This window comes from Callionymus lyra, chromosome 5, assembly GCF_982586985.1.
Source record: "Callionymus lyra chromosome 5, fCalLyr1.hap1.1, whole genome shotgun sequence".
Lineage (NCBI taxonomy): Eukaryota > Metazoa > Chordata > Actinopteri > Syngnathiformes > Callionymidae > Callionymus > Callionymus lyra.
The window spans coordinates 15,286,489-15,301,236 of NC_141822.1; the positions used below are offsets into that span (position 1 = coordinate 15,286,489).

The 14,748-nt window shown below is 36.2% G+C and overlaps 1 protein-coding gene across 1 annotated transcript in view; it reads left to right on the forward strand.

Moving 5' to 3' along the window:
* Window positions 1–1,426: 1,426 nt before the first annotated feature.
* sfswap (splicing factor SWAP) overlaps window positions 1,427–14,748 on the forward strand; it is a 29,928-nt gene continuing 16,606 nt past the window's right edge. Inside the window, exons 1-12 of the mRNA XM_087791074.1 lie at window positions 1,427–1,774; window positions 2,874–3,037; window positions 3,414–3,545; window positions 3,955–4,031; window positions 4,988–5,210; window positions 5,357–5,457; window positions 5,573–5,720; window positions 7,664–7,889; window positions 8,507–8,653; window positions 8,770–8,863; window positions 13,340–13,400; window positions 14,566–14,669. Of these exons, the coding sequence (XP_087647200.1) occupies window positions 1,575–1,774; window positions 2,874–3,037; window positions 3,414–3,545; window positions 3,955–4,031; window positions 4,988–5,210; window positions 5,357–5,457; window positions 5,573–5,720; window positions 7,664–7,889; window positions 8,507–8,653; window positions 8,770–8,863; window positions 13,340–13,400; window positions 14,566–14,669 (1,677 nt within the window). The 5' untranslated portion in view covers window positions 1,427–1,574. The remainder of the gene's footprint in view (window positions 1,775–2,873; window positions 3,038–3,413; window positions 3,546–3,954; window positions 4,032–4,987; window positions 5,211–5,356; window positions 5,458–5,572; window positions 5,721–7,663; window positions 7,890–8,506; window positions 8,654–8,769; window positions 8,864–13,339; window positions 13,401–14,565; window positions 14,670–14,748) is intronic.

Sequence of the window (14,748 nt, forward strand, 5' to 3'; positions counted from 1 at the left end):
GGATCATCATTGTAAACTATCAGGAGGTTTCCTCACCATCATTTTTTCATCATCTTCGGCTTCATCCCTTCAGTTGTTACGATGCACACACTGTATGTGGGCCGGGCTGTTATTAATATATACCTTATACATTTAAAACATATTTTTTGTGTGTGTTCTCTGTGTGGTTATTCATGAAAGTGACGAGAAAAAGTCTAATCAATAAGTTCAAAACTGCAAAGATTCAAAAGTTCTTTAAAACCCAAACTAAAAAAAAACATTTTTAACCTTTGCAGGTTACAAGAGCATCTCATTAAATTACTTTTCCTCATGAAGGTGTTTTTTTTTCATCTAATGACCTTTGGGCTTTGTTGACAATTCCTGTTCCAGCAGGTATTTGTGAGGCATTTTGGGAGATGATACTGAGTAGGATATATGTAGCGACTACTGTCTTGACTTGACTTTTTCTTCTGACAAACTATTGGATTTACTTTTATGTTGATAATATATACAGTACAAATATATATTGTAGTTTGTAGTGATGGGCTGATGAAGCTTCATGAAGCAGTGTCATGTTGTTTGGAGGTCAGTAGGTGGCGCCATCAGTTTAAAAATAATGTGATGTTTCATTAGATCTGTTGTCCAAAACAAAGGAAAATATTGCAGATGTCGCCATCTAGTGGACTCTGAAAATAATGACACTGCTTCATGAAGCTTCATCAGACCATCACTAGTAGTTTGATTTGGTTTAAAATCTAACTAAAAGTCAATCAGAGGTTTTTATTTGTAATTAAAATTATTTCAATTATATGATAAAAAACTTAAAATAATCCTAAATAATTACTTTTTTTTTTGGCATTCACACTAAGACACATAAGACACATCTAAGGTTTACAGAAAGATTAATGAAGCAAATAATATTGAGGGTTAGTTTAGTGGAGATCTGTTTTCACTCCATGGTTAACATAAACTTATTTGAGCGAATCATATCTTATTTTTCTATTAAAATATTGTTTTTTTAAATGCTATATAAATAAATACTTCTGTAAATAATCAACTAATGTGATATTTCTGAGCATACCATATCATTTTCTCTTTTAAATATTTAAAAGCTGCTGTTCGGATATATTTTTTATTCAGAACAGTTATATTAAATATATAGGGGAGAACAAAATAGGAGCAACACACTTGCGTAAACAATAATGCATCGTGTGCGTCGTATACGTTTAACAAGCGCACTTTCGTCAGTTTCAAGAAGCAATTAAATAATAATATAATAAAAGTATATATTTGACTGTGAAAAATATACCTAAAAACCTTACCTAACTATATAACCTAAACAAAATGAAAAGTATAACTTCTCGACGGGTAGCATATTTTAGAATAATAAGTTGAGCCATTGAAAGTGACGAAAGTGCCGCTCAACCAGGCTCGTGTTTCAAACATGGCTGCCGACAGCGCTTAGAATGTGTGCCTGAGGAAAACATTACGGAGTTTTGTCGAATCTGGGCCACATGGATCTAACCAGTTAACTTCAAACGCTAGATACTGTTTTAACATTAATATACGTTTCCTTTTTGCGAGTCTTTTTCGCGATGCATCGCCGCGGGGGGACCAAGACGGACCCAAACAACAAGCCAGTGAAGAAGGATGTTGGTGACAGCGACAAGTACGCGGACCTCTTGGTGTTCGGATATGCCTGCAAACTGTTTCGGGAGGACGAACGGGCTCTTTACCACGATCAGGGCAAACATCTCATCCCATGGATGGGGGACAAGCGCATCATGATTGATAGGTCGGTTGAACATTGTGACCGAAACACTTATGCTAACCCTCTGTGTTGTGCGTTAGCTTGTTTCAGAGACAACTTGGCAACGCTTTTGCAAATGTTCTGCAAATATATATGACAAACCTGTGTTTTTTTTCTGTTCCCTCGCATGCACTGAAGAAACTGTGATATGCTCCAAATGTTCTGTAAATGTGTAAATGTTTATGCTAACATGAAATGTCCCCATGCCTTTGTTTGGCCCCCAAAACATTACACAAACAAACAATTTTAGCTGTTCAAACATGTCACAGGGCTTGTTTATTGACGATTCTACAAATAATTGACTATAAATCTGAATAACAAAAGTATAAGGAGGGCCTTTCATATTGGTATTTTGAAAGAATTATTTCTGGTAATAAAACACGTTTATGTGTTAATGTATAAACCTAAACCAGAGACAATTCTTGTCCAACAAAAATGCCACTGCAGCGTTTGAGGATTCAGACTATTCATTTTAAAACAACAAAATACTCTAGTTGGATACATGTAAACCTCCTAATGGCTGTAGATGACCCACAACATACTGCAGTGGCCCCCATCCCATTTTCTATGCTCAGCATCTACATGTGTCTTTATCACATAACCCAGTTTCCTCCACAGCAAGGTAGGCTTAAAGGGTCCTGCCAAACCCTGAATGCCAACCACAGCGTCCCGTTTCTTCGTGAAGAAGATGTGGCCTAGAGAGACGCAGCCAGGAAAATGCTGTCCATTTGAATTCTTACGGATAGGTATTTATGTACCCGGGTTTGTGTGAATGTAACTTTCTTTTCAGTTAGAAGTAATGATCAATGTTACAGGGGGGAGTTATCCCTGTAAGGTAAGGGGATGTTGCTTTGTTTGTTTAACTTTAGGACCACTGGTTTGTTACATGAAACAAGCTTATTAACTGCCCGAACAGTGTTTAAACACAGTTTATTATATCAGTTCTAAGATGTTTTACTTAGGCGGAATAGATGCTATTGATAGAATTATCTAGAGCTTTTTTTTTCCCCAAATCTTGGGTAAGTAGGTTCAAATGTATTCAAAGTTTTCTTCGTACCCTCTAATGCCGATTATCATTCAACAGGTATGACGGTCGTGGTCACTTGCATGACCTCTCAGAGTACGACAGCGGCTCATGGAACACCTCCTACCAGTTGTCGGAGGAAGAGGCAAGAATTGAAACACTGTGCGATGAGGAGAGGTACCTGGCTCTACACACGGACCTCCTGGAAGAGGAAGCCAGACAAGGTTTGTTTGTGTACTTAAGCTCGTCATTTAGCAAAAAAGCTTGTGACACTGTCTTTGTCAAACAGGGAAAAAAGTTAAAAGTGAAGATGTCATTTTTCAATACTAATCAAGCATCTTTGTTTGCTTATAAGTTTGTTTATCTTGCTCACTTTTGAAGAATGTTTTAGTTTTTTAGATTTGTGTTAATGCTGATTCCTCACTGGTATCAGTGCCAAAACAAATTACTCTGAAAAGCACATAGGATTATCTTGATTTATTTTAGCATAATCTCCAAATAAAATGTAAATAATGTGCTTAAAAGCAGCAAATTATTCGTGGGTGAGTTTTTAGCAATTGTAGATTCCTGCTATAAGTCCTTGTATTGTGTCTGCTACAGAGGAAGAATACAAACGACTGAGTGAGGCACTGGCTGATGAAGGGACCTACAATGCAGTGGCTTTCAAATACAGCGCTGATTATTACGACCCCTCTCAGCCCACCGAGGAGGATGGGGCAAGGAAGGAAGCTGGTAAGTATCTCAACCCCAACATTTTGAAATCACAGTCGATAAATCCTTCCTCTTATAAATGAGGCGCTATTTTTTGCTGAATATTTTTACACTGGGAGCTGCAAAAAATAGGCCGTATATAAGCTCTCTCTTGCCGACTCCATTCTTTGACCAGTCAGGAGGCTGATCAGGGAGAAGATCTTGACATCAGAAGAGCTTAAAGAAATGTCAAACTTCTTGTGAATATAAGATAGATTTCAGATTATGAGAAATTTACCCAAGAGCCCCAATATAAGGTTAGTAATATATGGTGGCTTTAACCAATAATTTTAGACTTAAAGTGTTTTTTTTAGTTTTTTTAGTTACTGGTTTAAAATAAAAAATAATAAAAAATTCTGATCATCTGATTTCTATCAAAATTTAATTTTAGCTGAAGCTGAGCCTGAAGAGAATGAAGAACCGTTTGTCGCTCCAGAAGGTTTAATGATTCCTCCGGATGTGGAACTGGTAAGTTTGACCTCCTTAATACAGTCACTTTGAAGCACATGTGTGATCACTTTAAATGTCTTTTTGAAGTTCTATAATATTCCTTATCGTTAGACTCATAACTTCAAAGCAAATGGAAATCTTTAAGATGGACCAGGTTGGGGGAAAGCTTTGTCTTGTTTTTTGTCAATGAAAGTTATTATTATTTTCAGTTTCCTTGCCTGAAATGTACTTGTAGTCGCTACACATTCGTTTGAAATCACAGGATGTGGTAGCCATTTCATTTAATGTATTTACATTTTTATTGAAAAACAGTCGGGCACATACGGGATTTGTCAAAATGTTGATTTATATTCTCATGCAAATGAAGCATAGTTGATATTCACATGACAACACAAGGCAATTAATGTGGCAAATAGCTTTGTGATAAAAAGTATTTTCTGTGGCTCGGTTTTGTTTGGTATTTTAATCATTTTCATCCCACGACAAGATCCCTCAAGTGCTTCTTTCTTTTATTATTAAATACCTTAACTTTCATAGACTTAAAGGTGAAACAAAATTAAGAAGTTCTTTAGCCCTTACTAATTATTTAATGATTTAAAATATCCATGTGTATTTAGGGTGAATTTCACTTTTTTGTGCAAATTCTCTGTTTACATGTTTGACAAATAGATACACTTGTACTTGCCATTATTTTGCATACCTCCGTTTCATTATTCCAAATTCATTTTGGTTACACTCCTGTTATAACCCTCAAGTTCAGTTGTTGTGCACAAAGTGCATTGTGAGGTAGTAGTTCTTCTTTTGCAAAATAAAATGGTACAAAAGAGTTTACCTAAAGTTTTGACTCCTGCAACATGGCTGGGATGTTTTCCTATATGCCACTCCATCTTATTTATCCAAGAGCCTTTTTTGTTCTGCTCGGTTACTAACCTGAGGGTGTAAAATAAATGCTTCTTTTTCCACCTCTCTTGTAGCCAGCGACTGTCAAAACACACAACATTATTGAACGGACGGCAAACTTTGTTTGTCAGCAAGGGGCACAGTTTGAGATTGTGCTGAAAGCAAAACAGTCCAGCAACTCCCAGTTTGACTTCCTGAGTTTTGACCATTACCTGAATCCATATTACAAACATATACTGCTGGCCATGAAGGAGGGACGCTACATCCTTCCTTCCACTGGAAAACAAGACGAGCAAGGTGAGCTGATCTTTCTTAGCTTCGCAAATGTTTAAAAAGAAGAATAAATGCAGCAACTTCCTACCTTGGGAGTTGCTGACAGTAGCCTAGAAACTTATACCAAAGTTTTTTTCTTACATTTTTGAGGCTTTTATTTGTGTCTGCAGATCAATCCTCAGAAGATTCTGATGATGATGGGGATGGCAGCTACTTGCATCCCAGTTTGTTTGCCCCCAAGAAGTGCTCTCGCTTTGAGGAACTGCTGAAGGTGATTATGAGAGAAAAAATATATATATACAAACAAAGAGATTAAATAAATGCATTCTCAAGCTGTATGATAACATTTCCTCTCCCAACTGCCTAACCTTAGTTTTCTTCTGCAGCCCCTTCGAGTGATGGATCCGGACCACCCTTTGGCAGCGCTTGTTCGTAAAGCCAAAGAACAAAATGGCACATTGCAAGTGGAAACCAAACCGGAAGAAGTGGAACAAGCTGCTCCCAGCACACAACCACCACCGTATACAGCTGAAGGTAGTTGTTGTTGGCACTTAAAACTTGCTCCGTATGTTGACTATTTTCAATGGCAAATGTTCCAATAGTCCAAGTGGAATGGTCAGATTTTGTTTGATTTAAGCCCAGAAGTCTTCTTGCTGTTGAGCGAACCATCTCGCACTGAATCACGGCTTCCTTCTCAAAAATCGCTCATAAAACTCCATGATCGTTGCCCTCATTCATTAATAGATGTCCTCTAGACGAGATGTCAATTCATACAACCTTTAGACGGTTAAAGTGGGTGCCCTTCAGCAGAATGCATGTCTGAGAAGCGGAGCCGTTAAAAATAGTCTGGTACCAACTGTATAGCTTGTTTCTGCCTACGGAAATTATATTTTATTAACTTTAAAAGAGAGTTTTGTTGAATTTTTAAATTCTTGGAAAAATGAGAAGTGTTTTCTATTTTTTACTTTAAAAATGCAGTCTGTTTGATGTTGGTGGGTAATTTAATATATGAGCTATAGAGTTGTTAAGGTCTTGAGACTTCAAGACTAGTAACCCTCGTTATATATCCAAAACAAATGTACTTGTGGTATCCCTTGTGTTTGGGTCAAGGTGAATGACCTCCCTGGCTTTCAGAAATACATTTGCAGTGGTGGAGGATGTTCATCTTGACCCAAAAGCACCACAATGGATATCTCAAACACATTTGTTTTCGGGCATTCCGGGCACCTTGACCAAGAGGTGAAACTATGGTTGATAATCAACCGTGTTTATTAAAAAATGTGATGTAGTTAGTAGTTTGTGGACTATTAGGTGATATATTTTATATCACTTTAGACAATTGTTGAAATAAACATTTCTGCATAGTAGTGGCCAAATAGAGATACGTTCTTGAGGGGAAAAAGACGTATATACCTTTTTTGGAAGTCTTCCTGGACTTTTAATGTCACAGTATATTCTGGATATTGTGAGCGTCTTTATTAGAATCTATTATTTAATGACTTTAAAGCAGGCCTGACACTAATTGCTTATCGACAACTCTTGCAGTCAATCCCTCCCCCCGTAGGTTTATGCTCAACCACCCACACGTATTATAATACAACTGAATGCTTGTTTTACAATTAAAGTGAAATCCGGAGCTGCCACATAATCACACCCACAACATAAAACGACTAAATACCCCTATTGATGTCAAAGTCATGTTGAAAGCTTTTTTCATTGTTCTTCTGATTTGCATGCTGAACTCAGAGAGCGAATGGTTTGGTCGTTAAAGGACCATATATATATATATATATATATATAAAATGCAATAATATGTGGGCTAAAGTAGAATAGACTGAATTGTCATGTTCTAATATCTAATAAAAACAACATGTATTAACAATGCGTTTTTTACACTGTACAGTATTGCTAGTAAGATAGTTTAGCAGTTTTTTTTGTTATTCATTCCAACATCATCACCAGGAAAAGGGGAACATTCACTTGGTATTAAAATGATAAGTGACCAAGTTTTCTCAGTAGCCTTAAGCTGGGCTCATACCAACGACCAGCTTTGCTTTAAGTGTGCTGCCATTAAAAAAAAAAAAGAGAAGAAGTTATTATAATAAAAGTAATTGCCACGTAAAGGGTCACTTTTCATCTTTGAAAGCTTTTCTAAAAGTCATTTTTGCCACACAGGGCTGAGTCTTCATTCAGCTCTTTTGTTTCCTGACTTGACAGGGCAATATCCGCACCGTGGCCGATTACAAATGTTTTTCTTTGTTTGGCTGCCGATTTTCCATTTCCAGTCACAGGAGCTGCTTTTTCTTACTTCATAACAACCACAAGTTAAATCCATGACTACTGAACATTTATGTGCCACATTTTCCCCCCCATTTTTGAAAATTGAAGGTTTTTCTTTGAACTTATTACAAACCACTGAACCAATCGTGGTCTTCACTTGAATTATTGTTACAAGAGTTTCCTTCCTTTTTCTACAGTGAGCGCTCCAGCCATGTACTATGGCTACTACATGCTACCTGATGGCTCATTCTGCTTGGCGCCTCCTCCGCCTGGAGTGGATGTAACCTACAACTATAACACTTCGGATCCAATGGGCCCTCCTACCTCATCTGGAGATGTTCCTCCTCCTGGAACTACTTCCACACTCACTGAACCCACATCACTAGTTACTCAGGTCAACGCATTTGCAGCCCGTGATACCAGGTATGAAAACACATGATGAACTCATGTTTTTATAGTCATGTAAATTGCAATATAAGGATTTTGGGTCAGCTTTGAAATAACTTTTTTATTTTGCTGTGGGCACAATACCTTAATCACTGAAGTTGTTTTAAACATTTGATGGTAAGCTGTGTTTCTAAAACTTCATGAGAAACAAGTACCTTAATGGAGTCTCTCTGCTTTACTAGAGTTTCTAATATGTTTTTCATCTAATGTTCTGCACATTAGCTTGCGTATTCTTAAATGTGATTATGACTCGTACAGTTCCAGGCTAAAAAACTAAGATGCCATAGGTCCTACAATTAATTTAGTCAAAGTTTCACGGGGTGCTTTTAAGCTTTTAGATGTATCAAATCATTGACTTAAGTGCCGTTAATCGACTTGAGCAGCAGCAAGTAAAAGCTTCGTAAAACTGGAATTTGTCAGGTATTTAGCCCAAAGGCTGTTACAGGGATTTTTTATTTCCAGCTAAGTATGAGTAAGCACCACTTTGAAGGAGAGTCTATAATGAAATTAGAGGAAATACGTTATCATTGATGACATGATGTTAATGTTTGAAGGTATTTAAGATGTTTTTGGTTTTTCTTTTATCCACCCAGCATTCTAAAAGCTAACGCCTCAGCAGCAGCACCAGCAATCATTCCTCCACCTCCGGACATCCAGCCAGTCATCGACAAGTTGGCCGAGTATGTCGCGAGGAACGGGGTTAAGTTCGAGGCCAGTGTGCGAGCCAAGAGGGATCCGCGGTCAGTCCTTCATCTAATAAATATGCTAAACACGTTTTTATTTTGTTTCCTGTTCTGATACTGTCATCTGTTCAAAATACTTTTGGTGTCTGAATTTAGATTTGTATCTACCGTAGGTTTGACTTCTTGCAACCTTGGAACCAGTTCAACAGATATTATGAGTATAAGAAGAATTACTTCATGCAGAAAGAAGGAAAAAGCCTGCCAGAGGTAAAGTGGATTTTTAATACGGTCTTTGGTCTGAGTTCATTTTTTTAAAATCTTCGTCACATTCGTAACCTTAGATAAACTTCAGTCCAGCTTGTGTCACAAATGTACCTTGCTGTTATGGTCCATCCCTGTGAAAGCCTTATGTTTGGAGGCCGTTTTTATTTCACTCACAATTCACATCACTTTTCTGTGTCCCTCACACCGTTGCCTTGGAACCAAACTAACAATCGACCAAAAAATGTTTCAAACATGGTTCCAATAAAGATTTATTTTTTTCTTTACCAGTTTTCATTTTTATTTGTATCACATGTATCAAAGCTGTCAGTCACTTGAGTTTTTCCTATTGTAATCTGGCATTAAACTTTCAAATTGAAACAACTTTTACAACATTAAACTGTTGTTGATGTTGTCGATCTTTTGAAGATGATGAGGCAACAAGTGACCATTGCAATGCCATTTATGGTCGATGAGCACTCATGGGCTAAATGAGCTTCTAACTGCTTAAAAAAACTAAATTAATTTGTTAATTTTTTTTTTACTGTTTCTTCACAACGAACACTACTTTGGTTGTTTTACAATACAAACTGGTGGTAAATAAGTGGTGCCATTGTGACCTACAGCATTGTTTGAGTGATAAATGCTTCAGAAAGATAGTTAGTACATGCTTGTCTTTATGCTTTATGGACTATTGTGTAAAAACTAAAACATAATCAGGGTATTGAAATAGTAGGTCACTTAAAACTGGAAAGTTTTAGATGTAAATCTTAATTAAAAAAAGCCGGTTTAAATTACCGTAACTAAATGTGTCGTACCTCCAATACATGAACTTGTAACTCTAGAATACAATCGTCACAAGTGTGTTGAAGTTGTTTTAAATGTTTAATTTAAGATTGTTTTAAGGAAATCTGGTCAAGTTAATAAAGGTTTGGTCACAACAACATTAACATCACCAATAACAACATATCAATTTGTTTGGTGAAATGGAAAAAAAACAAGCTTTAATATCTGATACGATTACAGTTGAAAATTGTGTAAGGTTAAATGTAAACCTCAGATATAATAGACATTTTATTAGTGATTTACAACATGACATCTATGTCTTGTTTTTTTTTTTTACAATACTATTCGGGTTGATCAATATAATTCCAATTTTTCTTACACTTTGTGGGGCTTTTTACAACGATTATTGCCTTGTTCAGCTTGCTAAAATAAACATCTACAGTATTCATATTCACACTTCACATCACCAGTAATGTGCAATTACTTTGTACTTTCTGTTAATTTCTGTGTTGTTGTTGTTTTTTTAAATAAAGAAAGAAAGTGAGCACAACACAGTTGGAGTTTTAATTAGGATGAAGCTGTATAGGAGACTTGAGAACAGCAAGGATTCACTTAACAGCCTATGATGATAAATTATATGAGCTGTGGTTGAGTGTGCCCTACAAATGTATGAACCTATTTCTGTCATTCTGCATTTGCATTGCTATGAGGAGCATGCTGGAGGACTCTATTGATTGTTTTAATGGGTCTATCGGCTTATAAAAGCCTCCTATTTTATGTTAATGACAGTCAAGTCTTCAAAGTTCACTTCTTAAATGGGCTGTGAATTCAGTCAATCCCTTTGAGGCAGTGTGGGCGGAATTATTTTTTTTTTTCTATGATTAACTTCTTGTCCGTGTACTCCAAGTGTAAAATTACAATTGAAAGAGAAAGAAGGCAATATATATATATATATATATATATATATGTATATATATATACAATTATTTTGTCTCTGCTTTTCATATAGGGTTGTCAGTCTTGCTATGACTATGGTAGTTGAGCTGGATTGTTTTCTGTATACTGCTTTAACTGTGTAATCTGTTCTTGCATTCAAGAAATATGCCCTAGTTCTGGAAATAGTCTGATTTAAAGCCTCACAAAAATCCCAAAATATTCACTGATTGTGACAGAAATGAGAAGGCAAAAAAAAAGCAGGATTGCATTTGGCCAATTAGATATAAATAATTCAGCGACGTGACAGCCTGGTTACGTGCACGGTTCACTATAGATGTTCGGATAAAACAAGGAATCAAATCGGGGCACGACAGCAGAAGCTTTTTATTGAGATACAGCGCAGCGATCTTATTCTTTCAGCTGTCAGATTATCCCAGATTTAAGTCAATAAACATTCCAAGTCAAGTCTCCTAAAAAATTTTCTCTTAGGCATCGCCGAGGTTTGAATACAATTAATTCTTCCACATCTCACAATAAGCATGTCTAGCAAACTGAGAAGCTTTGAATAGTTGTCATCATAGAATTGTGCCTTTTATTGAAGCAGGTCTAAGCATAGAAAAAAACCTTTTCCATATCTTAAGTTGTCAAAGTCTATACATTTTCCAAATGTGTATTCAATCATTTGAATGTAGACTAAAGTCCATCATTGAAAAGCCAAAATTTCCCCCACATTTTTAAAATATTAACAGCGTAATAATAAACTATTAAGCATGTTATTTGTACTTGTGCGTTTGTGGCACAAGTTAAAACATTTTTTTATTATCACATGTTTGTTTTAATGAGCAACTTGCTTGTGTGATAATCGTTACCTACCATTTCTGTTAAACAATTAGGGAGTATGAACGAAAACTGATGACTTTTCTGAATCTAATGGTTCCAATAGCCATTTGAAGGAAAACATGATTACCAAATGTTACTTCTCGACCTGGCTTGTGTTGAAGCATCTAATAAAATGACCACTACACATCTGCTGTTCTGAAAAAAAATGCAGTGTCCTTCATTTGAGAGCAATATGCTGGAATATATGACCACTTGAGGCAAGGACTGGTTGCTGTAAATGCAGTAAGCGTTCTTTATGCTGATGTTTACTGAAGAGTACAGATAATGGAAACAAGTTATTTACATGAATGTACAACATTTTTCTGCCCACACTTCTGGCCATGAAAAACAAATCTAAATAGATGTGGTAGACGTAAGCAAACCTCTTGCCTCCTTTTAAAATGTAAGAGAAGGAAGACATGAAGGTGCTTTTCCATTGCCAAGCGTATATTGCACTTCTGCACTCAAATACTCAACAAAGTGCTTTCTAAGTATTCCTCAGTCTGTAGCTGTCTCTGCCTGTTTTCTTCAAACGTGATAGAAATGTACCTTGTGGTTCAGACTTCATTGTCAGTCCTAAGTAAGCATGTCAGCAGTTTGAAAGAATTGGTCCAAAGGTTTTACAGTACAGAATTGGTCGGTTATCTCCGCGCGAAGGCAACAAAGGCTGCGGTGGGAGATATTTGAGTATTAAATATGAGAAGTAGGAGAGCATGAAATGGAATGTTTGGCTGTATTCACACAACAATAATGCTTGAATTGGGTCATTCCTGCCATGTCGTTTCCTCCCTTTCTCTGCCCCTTGTTTGAAATTGCAACCATACTGCCTTAAAAAATGAAGAGAGACAAATGTTATGTTGTCAGTTCTTTCACACCAGTGATTCTTAACAAGTCAGTCGGTAACCGATGGAATCGCTAAGTAAGGTCAAGTACCATCATTGTCATAGATAATGATAGACCAGACGTTCCCATTTTAACACTTACTCCCGGGCTATTATCACAATCGTTGCCTCCATCTGGCTGGTGCATGTTTACTTTAATAAAGGTCAGTTTCCACTTTACAACTTAATTGAATTAATATTTTGATCAAACTGACTTTTTAAAATTTTTAAAGCAACTGTTTTATTTCCAAAGTCGTGGGACTTGCAAAATGAATTCCACGGAAACTTTGCTGCTCCCACACATCCTAATTTGCCAGGAATGCAAGGAGTAATTTAACATCAACAAGAAACTGGAATTCTGTATAAGCAAAATACAATAAAAGTGTAGATAAAAATATCACGTCACGTAACACGTGTGTCGACCATGATCAGTATGGTCGAGGGAAGTCTCTGAGTCTTTTGGCAGGAAAATTGGATTTTGTGCGGAGGAAGTACAATACATACATTTTGAAAAAAAAAACAGACTCCGACTCATATAGCGTAATAGACACTCTCCCAATTATACGCCCACCTTCCCATTTCATAGAATTTCCTTTTATCCCTAATACATTTTCTTTTTTTATTTAAGTTTCCAGGCATTTATCTTCAGCTTTAATTTCCACTTTCTTTAAAACGGGTTTGAGACTATGCTCTTAGACTTTTATAATGGATGGATGGTTATTAATAATAGAATCATGTATATGTTTTTAATACCTTTTTATTCTTTTTAACAAACTAACTAATCAAATTAAAAACAACAACATTGGTTGAGGAAATAACGATGATGAAATAAAAAGCATAACAATAATTAGAATTAAAAAAAAACAACAACAAGTAAGCTGCTCTCTGACTTTATAAAGTTAAACTATAGAGTTTATTTTGTCCGAACCAATACATCAAACTGTTATTTATCTTTGAATCTGAGCTTTGCAGTTGTTTACGTTCTTTTGTTTCCATCTAGACTGGAGCTATTGCTCAACTACAACCTGAAGAAGCTGCACAGGATACAGGAATGTCCAAAGGTAATTCAACTGATGTAATGTGTTTTTGAACATGAGTCAGTCCTTGTGTTTATCTGTGTTTTTTTTACCAGAGTTTTGGGCTTTTTTTTTGGGTCATAGATATCAGACTATAGTATGAAAAGAAGTATAGATTCAAATTATATTAAAATTTCAGTATGAAAAGAAAAAATCTCCTTGAACTTGGAGAGTCCTCGATTCTGCGGCTTTCATCCTGCCTCACATAATCACCGCATTTAACTCGTAAAGCATTGTGTGACCAGACCATTTCACTCCGACATTCACACTCTTAAAGTGTTTTTAACATTTGCATATTGCTATGGTAACTATGAGCTAACATTACATCCAAGGTTTGCAATGCATTGCTACTCAGGTGTTTACATGGTAACTACTTACAGAACACCTACGATCCTACATAATACAATCATTTCTGTCCTTAAACTGTTAAACTTGTTGCCAATCCTGTTTTTTCTTTTTCTGTACATAGAAACTCTTCTGTATTTAGTTCGGTAAAGCATTTTGACGTGGAGGTCTCTGAGATTTCTTCTTGTATTTATGATTATTTCTCACCAATATGCAATTAAAATGGTTTTAAAGTTGCATAATTTTGGTCCTAAAAAAGTCTTACATGTGACTCATTGAAGCAAGCAGAGAGACTCAATAAAACAGTGAGTTGGCTCCATTTGTGGAGCCCCCCCAAAAAAGTGTGTTCATTTAAAATAGGCACAATACACTATAACAAACATATACCTGTAAATATGCAAGATTATAGCCAATGCCTCATTTTTATTCCCTTCGGAAAGTAAACGTTAACATGAGATTATTAAAACAACAATGAAAACAATTGGTCTTAATGGTCAGTATGAGCAGGAGTTATTACAGAGAGAGGAAAACAAATCTTTGAAAACATAGTAGAACAGCAAAAAAGGAACAATAAAACCATGCAGCGGATGAAGAAACATGCGTGTCAGGGAATAATATGGATTTTGTATAACATTAAAAATGCTCAATAGGCTAATTAAAGTGCAGAGATCTACAGTGTTGAAGTGTTATTACTATATAATGACATGTTAGGGATTGCATATTATGATTGCATATTGCATATTAAGTGCCAATACCTAATGCATGTTACATTAACCATGTTTTCATCCCTGTCCCTACAATAAAGGCAACTTCGCCCCCATTTGTTTCGCCATCAAGGCCAAAGACAACGACCTGCTGAGCCTGGAGAAGAACAGAGTTCGACTGGACGATGATTCTGACGAGGATAAGGTATGAATGAAACGTGTATATATTCATGGCTCAACTCATGAGGAAATGATGTTGGTTGTTCATTATAATTGTTTGAGAT